The following is an 11434-nucleotide window of genomic DNA, read 5'->3' on the forward strand; positions in this document are numbered from 1 at the left end:
AACCCCCAACATTCTGTGATTCTGTGATTTGGGAACTCGGGATCAGGATCTAAGGCGGAAAATTGGACGGAGTGCTCCTCGGATGCTGGTCATAGAAGAAGACTTAGCCCCCATGGCTCAGTTTTATACTGACCATGACGTATATGGAATGGAATACTGTTGTTGGTCACTTGTCCTATCTGTTACCCTCTGGGGTTGCAACTTTTTACTTCCTTGTGCCCCCTTTTATTTCCCAGCACCCTCGGCATGGCACACAAGAGCCAGCAGGGACCTTAGTCTCTATAGGAGCAAGTATCAGCCAGAGCCTTTCTGCCACCCTAGGCACTAAGTGCTGACATCAGGTGTTGTCACTTCTAGTAGCGGTCCCGGCTGCAAAAACACGCTGCTGCCTTCAGAAAGTGCAGCCTCCCAGAAGAGACTGAGCTGGAAAGTAAAATCAGTGAACAGAATGAGTTCTGTTTAGCTCAAACCACGACATCCTGTCAGAGCTACAAACTTCTCTGCGGAAAGGTTATATAGTAAGAGCGAGTGGCTCGCTTTTTTTTTTTTTTTCCTTCTTTTTATTTGCTGAGAATTAAGTGCATGCCCAGACACTTGGTTGACTTGTCTCGCAGTGTCACTGCAGCTTTACAAGGTGTCGATCATGGCTTGAGGCCTTAATATGTGGGTTTGAACAGTCTTTGACATGCTAAATAAGATTCAGAGGTGTTAGATTTCCACTTTAGAGGTTGGTTTAGGGAAAAATTCCGGTTGTAATCACATTCCGTAACTCTGTAATCATAGAGTTGCATTCTTCTACCAGTCTATTAAGGCTTCTGATATCAAGGAATTATACACAGATCAGAGATAAAAACTTAAAATTAAGCCACATGTAGTGCATGGTCTGAGACACTTGACTGGGCTGAAAAAGACAGATGATTTCTGCTTAGAAAATACCCTCCTACACTTCCTGCAAGATACCTGCAGAGGTTTAAACTCTGTCCTTAACATTTACAGTAACAGAAATAACTTTTAATTTCTAGTGGTGTTTCATATTGATGTCCCTTCATTGAACTTTTTCAACAGTGCAGATTCTTTCAAAAGTCAAGGTAGTTGTTTCCAGTGGAAAAAAAACAACTGTCAAGAGAACTTCAAAGTTAATGCTGACGTCGGTTCACTTCTTGTGTCCTGTTCCTTTTTCACTAACCAGAATTTAAACTTTTCTCCAGTCTTGTTCTTTTACATGAATAAAACCCACTTCATCAAGGTCCAGAGTGTGAGGGAAGGGAGTTCAGCTTTCCGTACATCACGGTGTTATTGCAGTCCTGGCGTTCTCATCTGGGCTGTATCTGCTGCCTGTTCGAAGAGGTGTGGGTCACCGTAGTGAGTTTTGCAGCAGAGCTGTTAAGTGTTGGGGACCGTTCCTGAGCTCTGCAAACAACTGGGAGAAGGGGAAGAAAATAGGGAACATGGAATTTCTTGTCTGCTTTAGTGGCTTTGCAAGTTAGCAGGAGTTTGTAGAAGCGGGACTAACCTCCTGGTTTGGTCGGCTCTGCTGTTCATCATGGGACACTTCAGAGCTTTCCAGTATGGGTGAAGTGGGTGCAAATGACGGCCGGTCACTGGTGAGACCAGTGCTCCCAGCTGTCCCAGTGGCTTTGCCTTCTGAGGTTTGATGAACCATCAGAGGAGAAACACGGTTTACACTGACTGCTGAGGACAGGTTAACCTGCCCCCATCTTGCTGTTGTGTTCATAGAATCCTGGAACTGTCAGGCTTGGAAGGGACCTGAAAGATCATCCAGTGCCAACCCCCTGCCACGGGCAGGGACGTTCCAACCCCCCTGGCATGTGCAGGGACATCCCCCACAAGATCCGGCTGCCCAGAGCCCCATCCAGCCTGGCCTTAAACACTCCCAGGGATGGGGCTGCCACCCCCTCTCTGGGCACCCTGTGCCAGGGTCTGCCCACCCTCCTGGGGAAGAACTTCTTCCTCACGTCCCATCTGAACCGACCCATCTCCAGCTTCAGTCCATTCCCTCCAGTCCTGTCCCTGCCTGACACCCTCACCAGCCCCTCCCCAGCTTTCTTGTAGCCCCCTGGAGATCCTGGCAGCCACCAGAAGGTCTCCTCAGAGCCTTCTCTTCTGCAGAGTGAACAGCCCCAGCTCTCTCAGTCTGTCTGCACAGGAGAGCTGCTCCAGCCTCTGAGCATCCTCGTGGCCCTTCTCTGGACACGCTCCAGCACGTCCGGATCTTTCTTGTAAAAGGCTGGACAGTTGTGTTCACAGAGTGGGTGAGCCCTAGAGCTTGCCATAGGTCGCACTTTGTTCAGGTCTCTGCTTTATCAGGTGTTCTTTTCTCCAATCGTGCCCTCTTTTTGTACTTGCCGTACTAACCACACATTTGTATGCCTTGTTTTTAATGCCTGTATGTGTTTGCAGGTGCTCGTTACCATCTATGCAGACTATATTGCACCTTTGTTTGATAAATTCATCCCACTTCCCGAGGGAGAGCTCAAGCAACAAATTGAAACAATGGCAAAGAGCATTGACTTCCCATTGACTAAGGTGTATGTTGTTGAAGGTGAGGTTATTTTTCTTTTGATACAAAGGCAGTAGTTCTGAATTTGTGGATTTTTAGCATTGGTTGTGGATGCTTCAATAGGGCAGTTGCTTATATTCCTCAGCTGTTGTAGTACTTAACAATGTGTGTACTGTTTTCCTTTTTTTTTGCCTTGACATCAAAAAAGTGGAATGTACAGCTTGATCTCAGCATCTTGGTGGAAGCAGAATCTCGTGTCTGTGGAGTGGAAGCGCATAGCACAGTCAGAAATAGAAGCAGCAATCAAGATTCCCATTTTAGAGCTTTAAACCAGAGGGAAAAGGGCTTTTTATCTTTTCCAGTCTCAGGTTAGCATTAATTGCCTCACAGTCCTTGGTGAAACTGTTGAAAAAGTTATGAAAGTGAAAAACACCTGTTCCCTCTTAGAGTTCACATGGATGGTTTCATATGGTCTGTCTGGCTGGACTCATACCTTCTGCTTGAGACTGTGTTTTTTCACTTTCTAGTAATGAATATTTCTTCCTTTTTTCCTGCGTCATGGAACATAACATGAAGGAGCTGCCACGTCACTTCCTCTCCACTGCTGTGCTCATGGGAGCATTTCCACTCTTACTCATTTTGCTCCCTTCTGACCTTGATTGCAGGGACTTTCCCAAATTTTGTTTTGGTTTTGTGCCCCCCGCTGTGAGCACGAGAGGTGTTTTTGTTGCCCGGGTGACCACAGTACGAGATGGCACAAAGAACAGGGATGGTAGAATTTTGCCATTAGAGAGGGCAGTGAAGGCTTTATCCAGCCTGGCAGCTGTGGCTTTCAAAATCCATCCAGTGCTTTGCCTCGGTGCTACAACTGACATACTGAGGGCCCTCTTTCCTGGGGAAGTGAAATATTTCAAGCTTGAGAATCAGTGCAAAGGCTTGCCATGTAGTAAGTTTCCCCACATACGTTGCTGGCTGCATCTCAGCTTTTAGGCACGGTGCACAGCCAGTGAGCCGGTTGTTGACACTCTGGCTCCTGTAAGTGTGCTGCTACACTGGCATTTAGTGGCAGGGATTTGCAGTGGGGTGAGGATGCAAAACCCCCGCTTTATTTCCTGGCAGCCTTAAGAATGTTGAGCCAGCACCATTCCCTTCTGACCTGGGGGACTGGGTGTGTGAACATCTCTTTGGCCAGTGTTTTTCCGAGCTCTCTCTTGGCTCTTTCCACTCCAGAACTGACTTCTTAGTCACACGTGCAACCAAGTGCTTTAATTTCAGGGTTCACTTTGGAACAGGCAGATTATAGATATCCCTTCTCTACCAGCACTTAGTGGAAGATGATTTTTTTTTTATGATTTATGAGGTTAAAGGGAACACTGCTGCTCTGTGGCTGTCCCTGAGAAGGGACTGGATCCTGAGGCTTCATGCTCTGACCAGCCGCTTCCTCTGCTGATCTGTTGGTTTGTTGCTGAAGGTTCCTGTGACCACACCACGGGCTGGCTTGCAATGGAACGACAGATTCTCTGTGCTTTTAAGAAGTTTATGCAGCTCATATGTTTATAGTGAGAGATGAAGGCAAACACCTTCAACCTGAAGTGCTACAAAAACCTTTTGCTACAAAAAGAGTGATCCACTACCTCTCTCTTAGAGACCTCTTTCAGTCCTGATGTTGCAACAGCTCCTGTCCATAGGTAAAAGTAGGCAAAGTGTTAGCAGCTGCTTTAATCTAGACAGCTTTTTTATCAGCTGAAGCCATCCATGTTCTCTGGAAAGCAATGTTTCTTGGCCCCAAGTATATTGATAGCCCACAATTCACCTGATCTAGATAAAAGTAACTATAAAAATTTGCCTGTTGAAAACAAAAATAATTTTGAGGGACTGCCCAATATCTGTACTTCATCATCTGTTTCTAATGTCTTTATCCTTATCTGTTTCAAATCATCTTTGCGGGCATATTGGAAGAATTCTAAACGTATTTGTCCCAGGTCTTTTGCCAGCAGGGCAGCACGGGTTCTGTGCAGAATACTCTCTCCGCTCTGCACCTGAAATTGCAACAGAAATTGCTTTGCCTCTGGATATTAGATCGTCACACAACTCCTCGTATGTTTTTAGCAGTTATGTGCTACAGATGAAAAAATTGTTTCTCTATCGGGGTCAGTAAATGAGATGGTTGTTACTTACATCATTTTAAAATATGTTTCAGCTTGGAAACTCATTTGCTTGAGTTTGTCTGCCGTTTGGTTTGAGAATTGCTTTGGAAGAGTGCGTTCTAATATTGCATCGTCTTTAGCGCGTGGAATTATTAAGATCATGGTCTTTGATGTGATTTTTCTCCATCAGGCTCTAAGCGGTCTTCTCACAGCAATGCTTATTTCTATGGATTCTTCAAGAATAAGCGGATAGTACTCTTTGACACCCTCTTGGAAGATTACTCTGCATTGAACAAAGAGCCAGCAGAAGGAGAGGATGGTGAGAACGAAGAGATAAAGTCTAAAACCAAAGTGAGTTCCTCTTTGTTTTTCATTGTGTTAAGTACATTAACTTCTCGGTGATGTATTCTCTTGTGTTTTCTGAATGCATTTTCAATGTCCTGAGTGAGATACTAAACCCCAAAACCTAATGATTTCAACACCATAATATCCCTGAGCAGCTACTGGGAATTTCGGGAGCTGAGTGAATGCGCATAGCACTAAAGAGGCTACAGAAATCCATGGGGGCTTTGCCAGAACATTGATTCTCCGCATGTAGAAAACAGGCCACCTTTGTAATTGTTTGACAAAGGAAGCTTTCAGGGTTTTAGCTCATGTAGCTTCTCTTGGGAGTGCCACACCAAAGCTTCCCTTTGAAGGAAATGCTTTTGAATATCCGTGTGTCATTTGTGTGCCTTTTATTACATGCACGAGGCACACACGTATGGATTCCACATGTGCATCCTCTTCTGCCCTGGTCAGAAACAGAATGATGGCCTTAGTGTCTTTTTCATTGATGTGCAGCTGCTGTAGCAGCTTTTGTGGCTTCAGGGGAGTGTGAGGATAGTTAAAACTGATGGAATATGTTCTGAAGACCCTGAAGGAATAATTCTGAGAAGAAAGAACTGCCTCGTGCAGCCTAGGGTTAGGCCAGTGTATAGATTGTTGTTCAGTCTAGCGTCTGTTTGTTGTAACCGTGCTGGTGTTGGAATTCTCTTCATCCCCGTTTGGTGTGGCATCCGGCACAAGTGGGTGATGAGAGGAAGGGATTTTGAACTCGCCTGCTCTAGTCACAACGAGAATCATTTGTTCCGTTTCGATGGGTTGTTCAGCCGTGTTCGCAGTACGCAAGCCGACGAGCTTGCTTCTGACTTGCTAACACACCTTTGAAGGTAGAGATGTCCACCTCCGTAACTGGCCTTAACGCCTGTGGTAGCTTCGCTGCAGAGGGCAGCATCTTGTCATTCATTTTTAAAGGCAGGGTAATGCCTTGGGAGGAGCCTACAAACTAAGTGTTGTTAAATAAGGAGGGAGAGGACAAGATTTTGCTCTCGAATCTTCATTGAAAGCTTGTGGCTCCGAGTGGCTGCTTCCATTGAAATGGCTTTTCTTGAGTAAAGAGACAGGATGAGATCAAGGGACAGTAGGAGAGAGTTTGGGAGGCAAATCTTCCAGCTTTGCATAGGCAAACGAGAGAACACCACCTCAAGGTAGAAATCTTGTTGAAATTAAAAGTTGGTCTCCTTTTGTAAGTATCTTCTTGAAAAAGGTTCAGTAAGAAATTAGATGTATGTACCTGCTGGTAGAAGGGAGTGACCTGATCTAGGAACACTTACACAGCCTAGGAAAAAACAAACTAATAAGTAAGAAATGCACTCAGTTGTGTTCAGTCATACCTGATATTAGTTCTGCTTTGTTATTCCCTCAGAATAAGAAACAAGGATGTAAAAATGAAGAAGTTCTGGCTGTACTTGGTCATGAATTGGGTCACTGGAAACTAGGTCACACTGTCAAAAATATTATCATCAGCCAGGTAAGTTATGATAAACTTGTGGTTTTCCTAGAGCATTCTGTAATTATTGCTGTTTCCAGATGCCTGCTTCCAGATTGGTAGGCATACAGTCAGCAATCTGCTTACGCTCTGTGAGAGAAATTTGATTTGTTTTTTATTCTTTGCCCTTTCTACCGTGAGCATGCACTAGCCTTCCTGTCCCCCTCTTGCTCCCTCTGGTTGGAAGAAAGCATCTAAGAAGGCATGTCTGCTGCCATTTTAATTCATCTCAGCAGCTGTTTTTCTTACTCTGTAGCGTTTCCTTGTCTGTCTGAATCTCAGAGCCTTCTCTGAAGGTGTATTTCCATGCCTGTGCTAGGAAGAGTATCGCTTCCTGGCTCCCAGAGGATGCACAGTTTTTAGATGTTTGTCATTGTCCTTACCTCTGAGAAAGCTCCGTGTATGAGTTTCAGTCAGTCATGTTCCTTGGAGAGCTGAGAAGGAATGCAGTTGAGGATTATGAAATCCCGACACAGGAGAGCATTCGTATTTATCTTGTGTTCTCGTACCTTGTGCATTGATTATTGGTAAAAAACTTCATTGTGCCATTCTTGGTGCATGCCCAAATGAGGGTGAGCATTGAAGCAGTCCCTAGATGATGCCCAGCCTTGTCCTTGCAGAACAGGAGCCCCATGGTCTGTTCATTCGTGCCTGTGCCTCTGGACTTTGCACAGTACAAAGGAATTCCTTCCCTAAACCTCCTGCTTCCAATTCTTCTATTTGCAAGGCACAGGCATCTGCCTGCTACGAGATGACTCTCAGCGTTCTGCTGTATGCTTTCGTGCAGATGTAATTGTTCCAGGTATCCTTCACCCTTCTTTTCTCTAAGTTCCCAGTCAATTTTTTGTTTTTCCCTGAACTGCCCTCCTATGCACCTTCTGCAACTCTGTCATGTCTTGAGATGTCTGCACCCTTCCAGCAATGCTGTTCTGCTCTTTTCCCAAGGCTATCCACAGCTTTTTAGACTGTGGACATCGCTGGCAAGCTCTAAGACATATCAAGACATTAAGACAATGTCTTATCATTCCTTTTCTGAGCCAGCTTTTTCTTATCTGTGCAACTGAATACTTGGGAGAGGTCCTTCTTGCTTTCTCCTTAAGGGCAATTACCTTCCAACTTGTGACACCAGTGCTGATCCCTACTGACTAGCAACTGTTACAATGGTTTCGCCACACTAACAGTGCAGCTTTTGTCTTTGGACCCACTGTCTAGATACTGTTACTTTTCTGTAATAGGTAAATTTTATCCTCACTTCCAGAAATTTTTGCAAGTTTTCCTGCCATGTCTTCTACTTTTTCTGCTGATTGTTTGCTGTCCCGGCCTTCCCTCTTTTTTTCCTCTCCTGTGTGTTTGAATAACAAAGGGTGTTCTGGCCCCTTCCACATTACTCTAAAAAGGCCAAACAGCCACTTGAATGGAGTGCAAAGGTACTAATCACCTGCTCCAGAAAACTTGGGAAGGCACGGTTCTGCCTCTTGCCTCTGAAAAACCAGGCAAGGCCAGTGCTTGTACCCAGGGATGCACAGCTGAGATCAGGGTCAGGAATAGAAGTATGGTGCAGCGAACACGGTTGGTTTGGTTTTAGACTTCTTGGAACCTACGCTTAATTCCAGGGAGATGAATTCTGCCCCATACTCCCTCCTCACTTATCTTGTCTTCTTGCCTCTTCTTCTTCCTTCACTACTTAGACTTTTTAGCTCCCTGACACAAACCAGTGTGTGTTTACAGAAAGCAGGTGAGGGCCAGATGTTCCTCGTGTGTATTAGCTCTAAAATAATCTATTTGTTGAGTTTTTTTCAGTGGAGTTTCTATGCAAATCTGTAATGTCAATAGGTCATGTTTTAGACATAGAAGAAACTCATCTTAATCAAAAATATTGTTTTCCTTTCTTTAGATGAATTCCTTCCTCTGCTTCTTCTTGTTCGCTGTGTTAATTGGTCAGAAAGAACTTTTTGCTGCGTTTGGTTTCTATGACACTCAGCCTACCCTGATAGGCTTGATGATTATTTTCCAGTTCATTTTTTCACCTTACAATGAGGTAACGTCTTTTCAAGACATAGTTGCTGAAGTATCACCCTGTTTAAAAAATTATTTTATTTTGATTGGGGGAGGGCGGTAATTTGGAGTTTCTAGGGGCTCCATCTGGTGTCTCATTTTGATGAGTAGGGTTAGTGCTCCGTGTTGGGTACGACTCCCAGTTTCAGGTGTGGCCTGGATAAACCTTAGTGAGATCATTCTATATCCCTAGTGATGTGGAAAGCAGATAAAATAGTGTTTACTGATTCTGTAAGGAACTTGCAGACAGCTGAATTTTACAATAATTTTTAATATATTTCTCTCTACAGGTTCTCTCTTTTTGTTTGACTGTATTAAGCCGGCGATTTGAGTTTCAAGCAGATGCATTCGCCAAGGAACTTGGGAAGGCTAAAGACCTATATTCTGCTTTGATCAAGCTAAACAAAGATAATTTAGGATTCCCTGTCTCTGACTGGATCTTTTCAATGTGGCATTACTCCCATCCACCCCTTTTAGAAAGACTTCAGGCCTTGAAAGATGCAAAGCAAGAGTGACAGGAATCCTTGCCGCTTCAGAGACAGTGCTTCCATCTCAGGAGCAAAGTTCAGAGCTGCTTTTTAATTTCTTTTTAAAAATGGATAATGCCAGTTAAGTGCAATGTTATCAGCACCACAAATCTGAGACTCCTGAAACAAGTATTAAATTATAAATGACTTTTTTAGACAAAAATAAAGCTGTGGAACTTAATCTAGAAAAAAGTACTTGATGAAGACCTTTCCCACATGCTCACTGGCTTTTGTCTCCATGTCATAGTATAGACCTGTAAAGGGAGTCAAACAGAAGTATAGACTTCAAAGCAGCTGCTTCTTCAGCTTGTATATGCCTTGAACATTGGTTTTAATCCTTTTCCCGTTCTCAGCGTTCTGTGAACCATCCCAGTCTCAACCCTCTTCCCAATGAAGGGTGTTTCATTGCCTTGATTTCTTTTATAATAATGCTTGTACTCGCCGGTCACTCTTTTGTGTTTTTCAAAAAGCTGAATGCAAGTACAAGCCTTTCTCCCAGATTCATGTCTATCATAATTGAAAATGCTACTTAATAAAGCCTCCTTTCTCTGCAGTGTGGGAGGAAGGATGATTTACTGTGGCTTCCTTGAGAACAAGCACGAGTCGCTATTTAGTAGCATTATCCTGGGGCTGGGCTTCTCCTCTTCTCCACCGTGCTGCTGGGGCTGTGGGAGGATGTTATGGACAATCGGAACAGGACCCACATGTTAGAGAAAGCTGCTGATTCTCTGTTCTTCTCCCTTTTGCCTCTGAATGGAATGGTGACCAGCTGGTCCACACCTCAGTTCCTCCATTGCTGTTGTCCTTGCCTCATTTTTTTGTGTACGTGCAAGTGTCCAGTTTGTCCTCCGCTCCATGCAGGGTTTTCCATGAACATGAATCCAGCTGAAATAGCAGTGGTGGAAAATATTTCTGGTCTTTGTTCTGATATTAATAGCCCAAGACACAGTTTGTTCATACAGGTTAGTGACGGAAAAAGTGAATTAATTGCGGAAATGGCTTACGCATTGGTTAGCTCAGATTTTTCTGATGAAGGGTGGAATTCAATTTACTTTTGATGAAATAAAGAAAAAAAGTTAAATGTAAGTTTGTATGTGCCATACAAATGTTTCGGACCAGACTGATTGCACATACTTCCTATAAAAATCGGGTTTTGTATCTGTGGCGAATTTAAAAGTTCTACTCAGCTCTGTACAAAGAGAGAAGTTGTTGAAGGAAATTTTTACTGTTTCAGATGTCAGAGTATTCTCAGAGACTTCACTGTTAGCTTAAATTTGCTTTTCTACTCATGGGGAAAAATGCCTTACAAGATGATGGGCATGAAGATGTCTCAGGTGCAACAAGACAGAGGGTGTTGCTGGATGTATGCCTTATTCTAATTGTGTTTATACCCTAGTGAGTATGAAGCTATAGATGTGGACTTATGAGGCATTTCTACAAAATGGGGAGCCTATGTTTGTCATATTAACGGCATTTAATAAATGGCCCTTAAATATAACAGGATTAACTTGAATCTGTCAATTCAGAAGAGTAAATGAATGTGTCAGGTTTTGAGTTTGAGATCTCAGTTGGTGTAAACCTCTGGAAGACATGTTGAATATACTCCGACAAAACCCTTTGACTTACCCATTACGTAAAACATATGCTCAGAAAGGAATTTCGTTGCTATTTCAGAAACGTGGCTAAGCACAAGCAAAAGGAGAGAAAAGTGGGACAGTGAAGGTAGCGCCGGGTCCTGTGGTAGCGTGAAACACTCGAAAGACTTGGGCTTGTAGGCAAAGAGAGAATTGTTACAGCAATTGCCTGCTGCTTCCTTTTCTTCCCTGCCACTGCCAGGAGTTGATCTCTGCAGTTCTCCCAGCTGGATTTCTTCATCCAACTCCTCTGGACAAAGGTTTGGAGTTGGTCACCGTCGGCTCCAGTGGCTGCTCAGTGTTTGCTGGCGTGTGCTGTTGACCTTCTGCCCATCCACACACTTCTGTGCAGGCACCTGGAGGGCATCAGCTACACATGGCAGAACTTCTGCAGTCTCTAGTTGCTTCCTGCGTTCCTGAGAATGGTCAAAATCACACCCAGACCTTTCTGTTCAGTTGCTGCCTTCCCCGGTGTCTAAATCCTGCTGAGGGGCCGGCACAGCCGCAGGAGCAGCTTGCACAGACCAGCTGGATGGCGAGGGCTCGCCCAGTCAGCCGCACGGCCCAGCTGATCCCTGGCCGGTTTGGAGGAGAAGGCAAGAAAATTAGCAAGAGTGGGCTTTTGTTTTCCGTTACCTTTAGCTAATTATGTTCAGATATTTGAGGCAAGGGAACTGGGA

The 11434-nt window shown here is 44.2% G+C and overlaps 1 protein-coding gene across 1 annotated transcript; it reads left to right on the forward strand.

The window, feature by feature from the left end:
* Positions 1–2392: 2392 nt before the first annotated feature.
* ZMPSTE24 (zinc metallopeptidase STE24) lies at positions 2393–9108 on the forward strand. Its single transcript, XM_009878601.1, has 5 exons — positions 2393–2563; positions 4859–5019; positions 6416–6520; positions 8433–8576; positions 8884–9108. Exons 1-5 carry the CDS (start codon positions 2410–2412, stop codon positions 9106–9108), a joined length of 789 nt encoding a protein of 262 aa, XP_009876903.1. The 5' UTR covers positions 2393–2409.
* Positions 9109–11434: the final 2326 nt, after the last annotated feature.

This window comes from Apaloderma vittatum, unplaced genomic scaffold (genome assembly GCF_000703405.1).
Source record: "Apaloderma vittatum isolate BGI_N311 unplaced genomic scaffold, ASM70340v1 scaffold22901, whole genome shotgun sequence".
In the NCBI taxonomy this organism is placed as follows: domain Eukaryota; kingdom Metazoa; phylum Chordata; class Aves; order Trogoniformes; family Trogonidae; genus Apaloderma; species Apaloderma vittatum.

Bases quoted from the DNA above. Each gene is read 5' to 3' on its own strand.
- ZMPSTE24 (XM_009878601.1), top strand. From the start codon at position 2,410: ATGTGTTTGCAGGTGCTCGTTACCATCTATGCAGACTATATTGCACCT. The intron at 2,564-4,858 runs GTGAGGTTATTT...TTTCTCCATCAG, and splicing joins TAAGGTGTATGTTGTTGAAG to GCTCTAAGCGGTCTTCTCAC. The intron at 6,521-8,432 runs GTAAGTTATGAT...TCCTTTCTTTAG, and splicing joins AAAATATTATCATCAGCCAG to ATGAATTCCTTCCTCTGCTT.